Source organism: Brachyistius frenatus, unplaced genomic scaffold (genome assembly GCF_029030835.1).
Source record: "Brachyistius frenatus isolate BFR_SWC_R1_liver_20210118 unplaced genomic scaffold, ASM2903083v1 Contig_171, whole genome shotgun sequence".
Taxonomy (NCBI): Eukaryota; Metazoa; Chordata; class Actinopteri; family Embiotocidae; genus Brachyistius; species Brachyistius frenatus.
This window is the reverse complement of record NW_027210770.1, coordinates 292501-306806: the sequence shown is the minus strand read 5'-3', so window position 1 is coordinate 306806 and position 14306 is coordinate 292501. Positions and strand designations below refer to the sequence as shown.

The following is a 14306-nucleotide window of genomic DNA, read 5'->3' as shown; positions in this document are numbered from 1 at the left end:
GATAAACTGGCCTCCTGCAGTCCAGACCTGTCAATCATTGAAAACATCTGGAGCATCACGACATGAAAAATACAACAAAAGAGACCCTGAACTATTGAGCAGCTAAAATCCTGTATCAGTCAAGAATGGGACAACATTTCACTTTCAAAACTCCAGAAACTGGTCTCCTCAGTTCCCAAGCATTTACAGAGTGTTGTTAAAAGAAGTGATGCAACACAGTAAACATGACCCTGTCCCAACTTTTTAAGAGACGTGTTGCTGCCATCAAAATTCAAAATGAGCAAATAAAACAATAACATTTCTCAGTTTCAACATTTGATATGTTGTCTTTAGTCTGTCTGCAATAAAAAAAAGAGTTTATGTGATTTACAAATCGTCACTTTCTGTTTTTATTAACATTTTACTCAGTGTCTCAACTTTTTTGGAAACTGGGTTGTAGTTATTTTGTTATTTTGAGTGCTGACGGTAAACTCCGCCTCCTCCCACATGATGTCAGCTGTCTACGCTGCTGGAAGGCTCACTTCATTGTTGCTGGATAGCAACAAGGCGGCTGGCTGGCTGGCAGGCAGGCAGGCAGGCAGGCAGGCAGGCAGACAGACAGACACACACACTGTGTCACAGTCACAGTGGCAGCGGCAGACACAGTCCGCTTCACTACTGATGACATACAGCCTCACCAGCCGGTTGCATAACGTGACTCCGAGCGAACAAACTGGGTCCATCATTTGATCGGTGCATCGAACCTCCTGCAGCCCTTCCGTGAACACGATCATCTTACACACACTGCTGCTGTAAACACTCCGCTGCTGCAGGAGAACGTGTTATTCGTCTAACTCTGCCTCGGTCCTTCCTCTCCTGTTATGTAACGCTGGCCTCAGTGCTGCTCAGATGGCAGCAGACTCGAGTCTTGCGTAAGTGAACAGAGAGCGGTTCTCAACAACAGGCCTGCAGTCAGGTCCCTCACTCAGGACAACATCCTGAGGTCCGGGAACTTTCTGATCTACATGCAGCTGCCTTCTCCCATCATCATCATCATCATCATCATCATCATCATCATCATCATCATCATCACAGGAACAGAGGACTTCACCTCAGAGAGGAGGATCCTGATGAAGAACTGGGACCAAAGTCCAGTCATCGCAACTGAGCTCTTGGTACGGCACCACAACCCAGAAAGGGTCCTTCACCACACCCATACGCCAGGTGTGAAACAGAGCTGTAACATCAAAACGTCTGGACCGGGAGAGAGCTGCAGGTTCTGCAGGTTCTGCAAGGCGGCGGACTCTGTTCACTTCTCACATGATCCAATCCATAAAATATGCAGCGTGCAGACATACAGAACTCAGCTGAGGCTCCTTCATACTCACATCACTTCCTGTTTCCTCATCTTTCTTCATGAGCGATTAAACGGTTTAGAAAGGTTAAAAGTTTTATTCAAGAAATAAAACCCTGCTGACCTCAGAGTGTTGGACCTGTCAGGATCCAGTACTGAAGGAGACAGTGTTGGTTCTGTACACGTACTGTGTATCTGTTACAGTAGCCAGCATACTACTACAACTACTTTCACCCTGACATCAGTACATCTCCTTCACATCTTAATGTAAACAGTGTAAAACAGTCCAACAGTGAAACACCGGCTGTCTTCATCTGATCTGATTCTGTCACATCAGATTCTGTTGATGAACATTATTTACAGTGTGGTAGAGATGCTCCTACAGGTCAGTCAGACTCTGTCCTCTGTACTGCACTTGTTGATTACATGTGTGATTTTTATGTAATGGTGATTTTAATTATTGTAATTCAATATTGCAAACACTTTTTAGTTTTTACACCAGACCAGGAAGAAAAGTTCAGAAACCGCTCGACTGTCTTCCAGCTAACAAACACTCTGCTGTCAGCTTGGGGGCGGGGCTTCTTGTAGCCACACCTAATATCACAGAACACATAACACATGTTCCTGTTTCACTGTTCCAGTGTGTTGAAACCATCCTGATACACAGAGATGGAGACAGCAGCGATGATAATAATTAAACTCTGTTTATGTAATATCATCAGTGAACAGCTGATCTCCGTCCTGCCAGAACACCATCGTTAACATCGGCCCGGTTTCAGAGCTGATCAGAACTCTCCTCAGCTACTAATCTGGTATTGAATGAACCGGTCCGGTTCAGATAACTGGAACATGGTGCTGCTGTATTCATTGATAAAACGTTGACCACTGTTCCATATTGATAGATGAGCTGTTCATCACCACCTTCGATGGGAGGGTTGAACTACTGATGGGACGGACGTCAGAGGACTCCTGTCTGCATCCATCCTGGGCCCGGTCCAATTCAACTCTCCATCAGTGAGACTGTACACAGGAGATATTACTTTATACCTGCTGACTCATCTGGGATCATCTGTCCTGCCGGAGAAAGACAGCGCGGTATCACTGGATGTTGGTACAGTAATGGTCAGTGGATGTGACCATGAGGACGCCTTGTGTACAATGGACCAATAGGAACTCAGATGGCTGGGTCAGGCTGGTTAACTAGATGAGGGGAAACTAAGTTCATAAAGATAGTTCAAAATATTCTGTGAACACATTGTGTCACATGACACTGTGGCAGAAGTACTGGGACACTAAACGGGACGGGAACAGGTCCATAGGAAGGGAAAAGATGGGGACTGATGAGTCTCAGTGGAAGGAGGACGGACGGCAGGATGTCTGACACACCAACAGACTCTGGTTTCATCTTAAATACACTTCTTCTGTGTACACTTCTGAAATACACAGAGCTTCCTAATGAAGCTAAGTAATTGAAGTAAACTAATGAGGCTCTGCAGCACCAGAATACACTCTCACTGCTCTGAGCCGACACTCTGGCTCCACTTTGACAAAGAACAGGACAGGAAGTGGTTTCTACCAGCTACCATCGCTGAGTGTGGGGGAGGGGACTCGTCTTCATCCTCCTCTTCCTCAGTGTAGACTTATGGTTTCTGTGTATCACATCTCTTATATATCACATTATTATCCTGATCACAGTGTATGATGGTACCTCCCCACCAGTGTTCAGTCTGGACATAGGACACACATGGGTCACCGTTTTCTGTTCTGTCAGCTGTCAATCATTAGGGCCCGAGCACCAAGCATCGGTGCGAAAGCCCGATTATATTTCGTAAAGATGTTCTTCTTCTTGGACGTTCTTCTTATCCTTACGTAAAATGATTTGCCTTTTTGGAGGCTTTATCATATTCAAAAACTCATGAAAGTGGATACACATATGTCTCCCGGGGAAAAATTTAGGATTCTAGTGGAGTCGCGAGTGGGCGTGGCCAAATGGCTCAAGAGCGCCCCCTAAAGAGATGCCCCGGCGGCCACATTTACCTAAACTCACGAAATTAGGTCAAAGGATTCTTGAAACCTCACGAAATGTGTCACATACATCCGGCGTGGTGAGACGATACATGTGATATGTGTTTTGCGAGTGGGCGTGGCCAAACGGCTCGCTCGCTGTGACATAGGAAGTTGATGTTTAAGGTCAAAGGATGCTTGAAACCTCACGAAACGTGTCACATATATCCGGCTTGGTGAGACAATACATCTGATGTGTTTTGCAAGTGGGTGTGGCCAAACGGATCGCCAGCGCCCCCTGCTGGAGACAGGAAACAAGACAAAAATAGCAACTCTTTAAGGGGGGATACGCGGTCCCTCGCGCGCTGCACATCGGGGAGACGGCTTCGGGGAGGCGGCGCGCGGTAGTGTGAGGGTCCGTACATCACTGCTTGCAGTTTTAATTGTACTTGGTCCTAAACACCTCAGAAACTCTTTCTCTAATCACTTAGTTACTCTAGATGACATCGTCTTGGCTTCCAGCAAATAAAATCATATTCATAAAATCAGGAAAATCCTTCCTCAGCGTGATGCAGAAAAACTCATTCATGCATTTGTTACTTCCAGGCTGGATTATTGTAATTCCTTGTTGTTAGGATGTCCAAATTACTTATTAAAAACCCTGCAGTTGATCCAAAATGCTGCAGCAAGAGTACTGACGGGATTTAGCAAGAAAGATCATATTTCTCCAGTTTTAGTTTCTCTTCACTGGCTTCCTGTGAAATCAAGAATAGAATTTAAAATTATCTTGCTGACTTACAAAGCTCTTCATGACCAGGCTCCATCGTATCTCAGAGATCTTATAGAATCACATCATCCTGACAGAGATCTTCTTTCTCAGTCTGCTTGTGGTTCCCAGAGTTTCCAAAAGTAGAATGGGAGGTAGAGCCTTTAGTTTTCAGGCTACCAGTTTGTCTTTGAGGGAGAGAAACCCTCTGTAGCTTAAAGGTTAGACTCAAAACTTTTTTTTTTAATAAAGCTTATACTCAGAGCTGTTCAGGTGGTCCTGAACCATCCTGCAGTTCTGCTGTTATAGACCGAGGCTGTTGGGGAACCTCGTTATGCACTGAGCTTTTTTCCTCTCACTCTTTAACTCTTTATAACTCATCTCACCATCACACCTCATTAACTTCAAGCTTCTTCTCTCCCATAGTTTCTGCTTATTGTCTGTTGTCTCTCCATTCAGTTCCCTCACTTGCATAATTTCTGTTCTTTGTTTTGTAGATGTCCCGTCATGGAGCTGCATGTCTCTGCTCTGTGATTGCCGTCTCCACCAACAGTTCAGGTCTTGTATCTCTATGCTGTCCTTTTCTCTCTCTGCTCTCCTCTCACCCCAACAGGTCGAAGCAGATGCTCCGCCCACCTCTGAGCCTGGTTCTGTCGGAGGTTTCTTCCTGTTCAAAGGGAGTTTTTCTTCCCTCTGTTGGAGGTTTTTCTCCCTTAAAGAGGAATTTTTTCCCTCCTAGCTTATGTGGGAATTGTTGAATTGTTGGGTTTCTCTGTATAATATTGTTCTAAGTAATAAGTTCTACTGTAAGGGTTTTAATGTGTTAACTGAATGAATGAAATAACCTGTTTTGTGATTTGGCGCTATATAAATAAAATTGAATTGAATATGTCCACTATATGTATAATATGACCACATAGTTGAAGTATCTGAACATATTCTGACAGAGAGGACAACCAGCCCATATTTATCATTCATACACTGCATATAAACAACTATTATCATCCTGGTACGTCACTCACTACGGTCTAGGGCAGGGGTGGCCAACCCGCGGCTCCCGAGCCGCATGCGGCTCTTTGCCTGGTTTCATGCGGCTCTTTTACGTTCATATCAACATTTGTGTTTGTGGTTTTTTTTTTGTTCGCTTCGCTTGAGTTCAATATGGTATTTTCGTCAAACGCGCATGAGGTGAAATTCCGCAAAGCAGGAGGGGCAAACCCATCGGAGGAAACAATTAGTGTCCAGTTCGCTCTCAAAATGGCAGGAAAAAATGCACAGCTAAACGAAAAGATGAAGATGAACACAGGACGTTTTTAACAGAGTGGGAAAGTTTATATTTTTTTGTTGAACGTAATGGCGAGCCATTCTGCCTGATATGTCAGACGTCATTAGCGCATTTCAAAGCTTCAAATCTTCAGCGCCACTTCAGCTCACTGCGTGCTAACATCGACCAGGGATTTCCAAAAGGGACTGAACTTCGCAAGCACAAGTTGGACACTTTGAAAAGTCAGGCAGAAAAGCAGGTACAGTTTTTCCAAAAAATTACGAAGCACTCAGAGACTGTCACGCTTGCATCGTATCAACTGGCTTGGAGCATTGCACGGGCTAAAAAGCCATTTAATGAAGGGGAGTTCGTTAAAAAATGCCTCAGTGACGTTGTTGAAATCTTGTCTCCTGAAAACAACAAACTAAAATGAATGGTATCAGACGTCCAACTGTCCCGCCACACTGTTGGACACTGAATATCGGACATTAACACGGCTGTTGAATCACAGTTGCACTCTGACCTTCAAGCATGTGAGTATTTTAGTGTCGCATTGGATGAGAGTTGTGACGTACAAGACGAGCCTCAGCTGGCAATATTTGCACGGTCTGTGTCAAAAGATTGTGTGATCAAAGAAGAACTCCTTGATGTTGTGCCATTAAAAGACAGAACCCGTGGCATAGATGTGAAAGAAACAATGATGGCTGCATTTGCGAAAGCAAATCTGCCCACACCGAAGCTAACTGCAATAGCCACGGATGGAGCGCCAGCCATGATGGGATCTGTGAACGGACTTGTGGGGCTGTGCAAAGCTGACCAAACATTTCCCGAGTTTTGGAATTTCCACTGCATCATCCACAGGGAGCAACTCGTGTCTAAATCATTGAATTTAGACAACGTCATGAAGCCTGTGATGGAAATCGTCAACTACATCCGCACACATGCGCTTAACCACAGGCAATTGAAGAATCTCATCGCTGAGCTGGACCAAGGACCTCCAGGTGACCTGCCGCTGCACTGCACTGTGAGGTGGCTGTCCAAAGGCAAGGTGCTCGCTCGCTTCTTTGAGCTTTTGGATGCCGTGAAACTGTTCATGGAAGAGAAGGACAAGGACTATCCCGAGCTCTCGGACGTCGAGTGGATTATGGATCTGGCCTTTTTGGTCGACATGCTGTGTCACTTGGACAGACTGAACCTGACCCTGCAGGGTAAGTTAAAAATGCTGCCTGACCTGCTGCAAAGTGTGTTTGCGTTTGTCAACAAACTGAAGCTGTTCAAGGCGCATATTCAAAAGGGAGATTTAACGCATTTTCCCACTCTGCTAAAAGCCAGCGGGCAAGTCACCAGCGCCGCCCTGAATAAGCAAAGAGCCAGATATGCAACACTGGTTGAAAACCTGCACGAAAGCTTTGTCATCCGGTTCCGTGATCTACAACTGAAAAGGCCACAGATTACGTTCCTCGTCGACCCATTTAATGCGGAGACGGACTGTTTGAAAGCCCCGCTAGTCACAGATGAGGCTGAGTTGGAGATGATCGATCTTTGTGAGGAGGACCAACTGAAACCTGCTTTAAGGGAAGGGACCATTGAGTTCTGGAAAAGTGTGCCAATGGAAAACTACCCCAATGTCAAACGGGCTGCGCTTAAGATACTGTCAATGTTTGGGTCAACATACGTCTGAGTCTGTGTTTTCTACCCTGAAACACGTGAAATCAAAGCATCGATGTGTTCTGACTGACACCCGTGTGAAAGAATTGCTTCGAGTGGCAACAACAGAATACAAGCCAGATTTGAAGAGGATTGTTCAAGGCAAGGAATGACAGAAGTCGCACTAAGCAACATGCATAGTAAGTGAAAAACGCTATTGTAAATTATTATATTTTTGTTTGTGGACTTGGTTGAACTGAGAGTTTGTGTGTGTGAGACAGTGCACACAATGTTCATTGTTGAAAATGACTGGCCTGTGGTCTGAGTACTGTAGGAGTCCATTTCTGTCATTATCATGTTGGTGTGACATGATAATGTCACACAATAAATTTGGCTGAGCAGAGGTGTGTGTGTGTGTGTGTGTGTGTGTGTGTGTGTGTGTGTGTGTGTGTGTGTGTGTGTGTGTGTGTGTGTGTGTGTGTGTGTGTGTGTGTGTGTGTGTGTGTGTGTGTGTGTGTGTGTGTGTGTGTGTGTGTGTGTGTGTGTGTGAGGAAGGGATGGGGTGATGTTCATGTGTGCCCATGTGTATGATGTGGCTCTTTGCTGTAACACAGTAAAAAATGTGGCTCTTAGTCTCTGACTGGTTGGCCACCCCTGGTCTAGGGGGTCTTGAGAGTCTAGGGAGTCTGGCGGTCTGGAGGGTCTGGGGGTCTAGACGGTCTGGAGGGTCTAGAGGGTCTAAGGGTTCTCGGGAGTTTCTGCTCCAGCAGTACCACGTTTCACCTGCTGGAACTTTCCATGAGTGAGTGGGCGGCAGGAGAGACACACAAAGCCTCACAACTAACTGCTGGGTGTGACTGTGAGACCCCGCACTGATTCTCTAACCCCGTCCACCTCCCCCCACATCCCCTCACCTCCCTCCAAATCCCCTCCCCCCACCCTCCCAGCCTTTCTAGAAGGTTTCCAGGTCCGCTGTGACCCACATAACTGGAACCAGGCAAACAAGGAGATACTGTGTCTGTATGTGCTTGTGTGTGTGAGTGTTCAGTGTGGTAGCCCCCTCCTGCCAGCATCTGTCCGTGTGTGCGTGTCTCCTGTCCACATCTGTCTCCAGATGCGAGGACCCTGGCCCGTGTCCGTGTCACAGTTCACCTGAATGAGACTCCTCCTTCCTCCCTGCGTGCTGACTCAGCATTATTTTCACCCTATAAAATGACTCCACACTTGGCAGCAGCCTGATCTGTTCATACTGCAGGTATTCACACAGGAGGGGGGCCAAACGATATCATTTAATAAAATACACGAGGCGGAACCAAAAGTCAGGAGAGTTTATCTCTGCTTCAGTTCATGTGTTCACATTACTGAAGTAAAACCGTCTCTGTTGTCTCTCTGTATGACTCATGTGTCCTCTGCATGTTTGTCCTGCAGCTCCAGAATAGTTGGTCCAGTCTGCTTCAGACTCGGCGGGGGTGTTTCTAAGGAACCCCAGACTCACGACATGTTTGATATTAATACATTTTCAATAAAATACCACATTGAAACGACAGCAAACTGGCAACCGAGCAATGTGGGCGCCACACCTCACAGAGAGAAGAAGCTGCCATTATCTGCTCATCCTCTGGCCTGAGATAACATCTACTCTCTTTTAGGGGGTTTTCATTGTCAATGGAGGCTAATAATAATAATAATAATAATAATAATAATAATATCAGTTTAATAGGTAAGATCATAGCGACACCTTTAATATCATGTTAAAAATGTTTGTCCTGCTAATAAAACACTGAGGAGCAGCACCCAGTTTCACTTTCACACTACTGCCGGGACAAAGATGGAGTTGAGCACTGAGAGTGTGTGTAACCATGACGACAGCTACTGGACACAGCAGCAGAGTATGAGGGTAGCACAGAAGAAACCTTCATCTGCTCTAATAAATAATAGATTTAAATCAAATTAACATTTCTGGCCACGTTGTATATCTTCACCTCCGTCCACAGGGAGCTGTAGACAGCAGCACCACAAACCAGGCCATAATAACACCAAACAGGCTGCTTTAAATGGGTACAGCACCAGTTTCATTTAATGAGATTACAGCAGATTCTCAACCTACGAACACAATGCGTTCCGAACAGCTGTTCGTAAGCTGAATTGTTCGTAAGTCGTTATATATTAAATTTCAACCTATAATTGCCATTTGAGGTCATTTAAATGCCATTACTATTCGTTACTATTCGTTCCGATCGTTGACCGATTCATACCAAAGGCACGTGCCACATTAGCCATCTTCTCACCGCTGTCCAACTTTTTGTTAATGGCAACCTTCGTTTCCATGGTTATTGCCTGGCGTTTCTTACCACTACCACTATCATCACTTGCCTTACGCTTTTTGCCACTACCACTACCACTAGCATTTGCTTTCTTAGGCATGATAAACACGTGAGAAACGGGTGATAAATATATGAGAAACGGTAAAGTATCCAAGATGGTACGAACTAAGATGAACACAACAACGAAGTGAGTGTTGGAGCAACGAACGAAGTGTTGGAGATGAGCCGGTGCTGCTCGGCGTGGGTTGCGGCAGAAAGGGGAATCAGTCGGATGTGGCGCGCTGTACAAAATACGAACTTGCGAACGCAATACGGCATTTTACGAACATTTATGGACATCCGTCAGCGGTTGTTCGTATCTACGAATGTTGGTAACTCGAATGTTCGTAAGTTGAGAACCCTCTGTATTTAGTTTCATCAGCCGTGCCCTACTTCTCATCTTCTCCGCATGAGAGGTCAGAGGTCAGAAACTGGATGCAGCACAGCGCTGCTGGAAGGATTAATAGAAAGATTATGATACAAATAACAAAAAGAAACACACACACACACACACACACACACACACACACACACACACACACACACACACACACACACACACACACACACACACAAGGAGGTGTCAGCTTCACTTCAGTCTGAGGAATGTATAAAAGGCAGCAGACAGACAGCTCTTCACTGCAGGGGAGGAGGAGGAGGAGGAGGAGGAGGAGGAGGAGGATGAGGATGAGGATGATGATGATGCCGTGTTCATGAGATGAAGGTCTCTGAGAGGAGTTTGATCCACTGAGGACATGTGATGGTGCGCCACATTATATCGTCATTAGAGGTTTGGAGTGAGGTGGAGCAGAGACGGCTTCCTGTCCGCTGATCAAACCAGGAGTTACACCACGTTTCTATCAAAGTAGAGGACAATTCTGAAGACAGACACTAAGAGAACATCTCAAACACATCTACACGACCCACAACTGTCTGCAGAGAGACGAACACTCGACCAGACAAAACGTGAACTCTGAGAGGACATGAGACGCACATCAGGAGGAGGAGGAGGAGAGGACACAAGGATGGTTATTATAAGAGGACATGAAGGAGTCCCGTACGGAGCTTGGGGACATGAAGGTGTACCGTACGGAGCCCTGGAGTGGCCATAGAGAGAAAGAAATGTAAATAGTGCGCAGGTGATACGTTTATATAAATATAAATATATATATATATATATATATATATATATATATAGAGAGAGAGAGAGAGAGAGAGAGAGAGAGAGTGATAGCTCAGCTCCTCTCAGCATTAAGTGCACTGAACCTGCTTCAATTGTCAGTTCCTCAAAGTTAGAATATTGTCAACATTATAATCCACAAACTCAACATCATCATTGTGGTCTTTTACTACCCCCCCCTCCCCCGCATCCCCCCGTGACGTCAGTGAGGGAATGAGTGTACAGACCGCAGGAGAAGCTGCTGATATCTGAGCTGCAGCTCCTCCAGCAGAGCATGATGGGAAGGAGTTTCCAAAACAATCACAAACACACGTGACCACACACCAACGCTATGTGGGACTGTGTGTATTCACACTGAAGTACCATCAGCTCTCCACACACACACACACACACACACACACACACTTACTCTCCGCCGGGTAGAAGGGCGTCATGTCCACCTTGTGCACCTCCTTGGCGTAATACTCCTCCTCGCTGCGCTGCCGCTCGCACGTCGCCGCACGCTCGTTCGCCTTCTCCTGCAGCAAGTCCCGCGTGCTATTGTAAATGGCCACGATGTCCCGGGACACCTCCTCGGGCTCGGGGAAGTCCTCCGGGGGGTCGGTGAGTTTCAGCTTGCTCAGGATTTGGCCCCGGACGGCCTCGATCCGCTTCTTCCTGAACTGCTCCATGTCCAGCGTGCTGCACGTGGACAGACTGAGAGCCACCGCGGCCAGGTCCAGAGTGAGGAGCAGAGCGAGCAGGAACACGTTCATCTCTCCTCCGAACCTTCACACCTCAAATCAGAAGAAATAGAGAGCAGGAAACACGTTCAGGACCTCCGCCGCGCAGACGCATTTCCTTCAAACAGCATTGACGCGCACGAGCCCAGCTGCCCGAACTCTCCCTTTAAGGTCGCGTGGTTCCGACTCTTCAGTTCTCGTGAAGTGGACCTGAACATCCATTCAACTAGTTCCGTCCAGAGAGAGAGATCCGGCACCAGCGCGGACTGGATCTGTTCCGGCTCACGTGGACGCACAGCGCGTAAAGGTGGACCGGGCTGCGGACCCGGACGTGGTCCCGCAGACGCTTCTGAAATATGGATGAGAACGGTCCAGTGGAAACTGTCGGGCTCCGTCAGAGAGACACGCAGCTGTGCGGGACAGAGAATACCTCCGCATCAGAGGCTCCGCACAAAGCCGGGTCTGGAGTCTCCGTCAGGCGTCACAGTGACACGCAGAGCATGTCCTTTAACTCTGCAGACACTCATCAGAGTGTACACAACAACTACACTCAGACGGGAGCATACGGTGCTGACGGTCCAAGTTCAGCTGCCCCACAGCGGAATCTCAGATCCGTTCACGGAGAACAAGTTTCCTCTGAAGCAGGCAGCTCACGAACCGACACTCCTCGGTGCGACCGTGCCACGGCACTTCACGCGTTCTCCCTCAGCCCATCGAGTCGGTAACGGCTCAGAGCTGCAGGCGGACAGCAGAGGACCGAAGAGGACAGCCGCCGGGAGGAGCTGGATGACGGAGGGAGGTCAGCACGTGCTCCCCGCTTCACTCTGAGGTTCTGCTCATCGTCGGAGCAGGAGAACCTCCAGAAACCTTCCGTTCCTTCGGTACCAGACGGTTTACGATAAACAGCAGAACTCTCTGAGCCCACCGGGACAGCGCGGCAGAGGCTAACGGAGCTCTGGCCCCCGAACGCGTCGTGACGCAGGGTCCTAAAGCCGGTCAGGTTCAGAGAATGTCTCTTATTGTCTCAACTTGTTAATGAACTACTCTTAGTGAGACTTCCGGTGGACAGGCTCCCTCACAGCAGCATGTCCAACCCTCCAGTCTCCTCTGGTGAATCAGTTTCTCTGGTTAACTTTTTAAATTTAAGTCCTGTTTGTCTCTGAACTGTGGTTCAGAGTTTATACTGTTACAACAAAAGATGAACACGGTTGAAACAGTAAAAGGATTTATTAAACCAACAGAGACTGAAACAAGGAGAGCAGATTGTAAACAGCAACAGTCCAAACATACACGAACAAAACACACCAATACAGGTACCAAAGAACTCTGATAACAGAAACTTCAGGACCCTTGTGGATCTGTCCCCGTACAAGACACTGGGACAGACAACAGGAGGACAGAGGGTGAGTGGAGACCTGTAGAATGAACACATGCTGCAGTGATTGGTGAGTGGCAGCAGGTGAGGTGGGCATGACAGGAAGGGGAAGGAACAGACTGGGGACCTCTGGTGGAGAACACGGGGAATGACACACATACAAACAAAAGGACTATTAATGGGTTCAAAGCGTCACATCAGTCCTGGACAGAAGACTGGAGACTGCCTAAAATCACCACCACCTCTTCCTCCTCCTCCAACCAGTCAGCTGTCAGTCTCCCTCCACATCTGTTAGGCTGAAGGACTTTCTCCAATAAATCTGATTCTGATAGAACGCAGAGTTGTTGCCGTGACAAGAGACAATGCTTCACAGACGCTTCTGAAATATGGAGAACGGTCCAGTGGAAACTGTCGGGCTCCGTCAGAGAGACACGCAGCTGTGCGGGACAGAGAATACCTCCGCATCAGAGGCTCCGCACAAAGCCGGGTCTGGAGTCTCCGTCAGGCTGTCGCAGACGCGACATTAATAGAAAAGGACAGACAGGATGGCATGGTAACCTTTGACCTCTGAAATGTCTTCAGTTTATCTCTAGAGTTGAAGTGAACTTTCTGACACGTTTGAAGAAGTTCCCACGAAGACATTCACAGATGGACAGACGATCCTTTCGGTGGGTTCAGCTGGGCGGAGCATTGGCGCCACCAACAGGTCCATACGCAAGTTATCTGTGCTGAGTTTATTAATAACCTTCATCCATCAGACTCCATGATGGAGCCTGGACACGGTCCGGTACCACAAGCAGCTGAAGGGACATCAGGACCAGTCCCACGTGTCCTCTTTCCACAAACACACCTTCTACAGTCCCTAGTGTGGGCACTGTCCCGCTACCAGACTGTCCCTGAAGGCGGGACCCTCCAGTCTGGATCACTGACCTCCACCCCCCCCACCCGTCTCCTCTCCATCACTGTCTTTGTCCCAGTCCTTCATGGTGGCTCCCATCATGAAGTCGTCTCTGAGGACGCTCCAAGCAGGCTTCTGGTCCTCCGCTGGAGCAGCCTGGACACACACACACACACACACACACACACACACACACACACACACACACAGAGTGAGAAATGGGTAGCTTTGTGTCAGTCAAGACGCAGCAGTGCCCCCTTGTGGTCCTTCAGTGAACTGATTTGACCTGTGATCTTTAATGATGGGTGTTTGTTTCACTATTAAACATTTAGAAGTGTGTGTGTGTGTGTCCACAGGTTTCAGAGGGGAGGTGTGTATCACCAGGTAGATGTCCAGAGGGACAACAGCGGGGACACGTCTCCTCCTCCTCCACCAAAGTCAGGAGACTGCAACTGTTTGTCATCTTATTTTTCCTTTTTAAGGGATTAGCATTATTATTCATAATAGTTTATTTTGGGGGACTAAAAACAAACTTTTGATAAAGTTCATTTGGTGTAAACAGGATTTAAAGTGTCCGACAGCTTGGAGCACGTTGTGCGTTTCACATTAAGTGTCGTCGTCTTTAATACGTTCAGTGTTCTTCTGTTTCTCTTCCGTCCGCTACTCACTAATGAAACATGTTGAGACTCGGGATCCAAACAAGAACCCGAACTGCACTCACAGCGTCGTGGTCCGTGTGCTGGGGGACCCGTCC

At 47.3% G+C, this 14306-nt stretch overlaps 2 protein-coding genes across 3 annotated transcripts in view; both read right to left on the bottom strand.

Annotated features, from left to right (window-relative positions):
• tgfb2 (transforming growth factor, beta 2) overlaps nucleotides 1–12190 on the bottom strand; it is a 40866-nt gene extending 28676 nt beyond the window's left edge. The window contains exon 1 of the mRNA XM_069717255.1: nucleotides 10967–12190. Within this exon, the coding sequence (XP_069573356.1) occupies nucleotides 10967–11312 (346 nt within the window). The 5' untranslated portion in view covers nucleotides 11313–12190. The remainder of the gene's footprint in view (nucleotides 1–10966) is intronic.
• An 840-nt stretch (nucleotides 12191–13030) lies between these two features.
• Nucleotides 13031–14306, bottom strand: part of rrp15 (ribosomal RNA processing 15 homolog) — a 3650-nt gene continuing 2374 nt past the window's right edge. For both annotated transcript variants that reach the window (XM_069717273.1, XM_069717274.1), the window contains exons 4-5: nucleotides 14274–14306; nucleotides 13031–13708 (exon numbers count right to left, since the gene is read on the bottom strand). The exon at nucleotides 14274–14306 is cut by the window's right edge and continues 157 nt beyond it. In XM_069717273.1, the coding sequence (XP_069573374.1) occupies nucleotides 13577–13708; nucleotides 14274–14306 (165 nt within the window). In that variant the 3' untranslated portion in view covers nucleotides 13031–13576. The remainder of the gene's footprint in view (nucleotides 13709–14273) is intronic.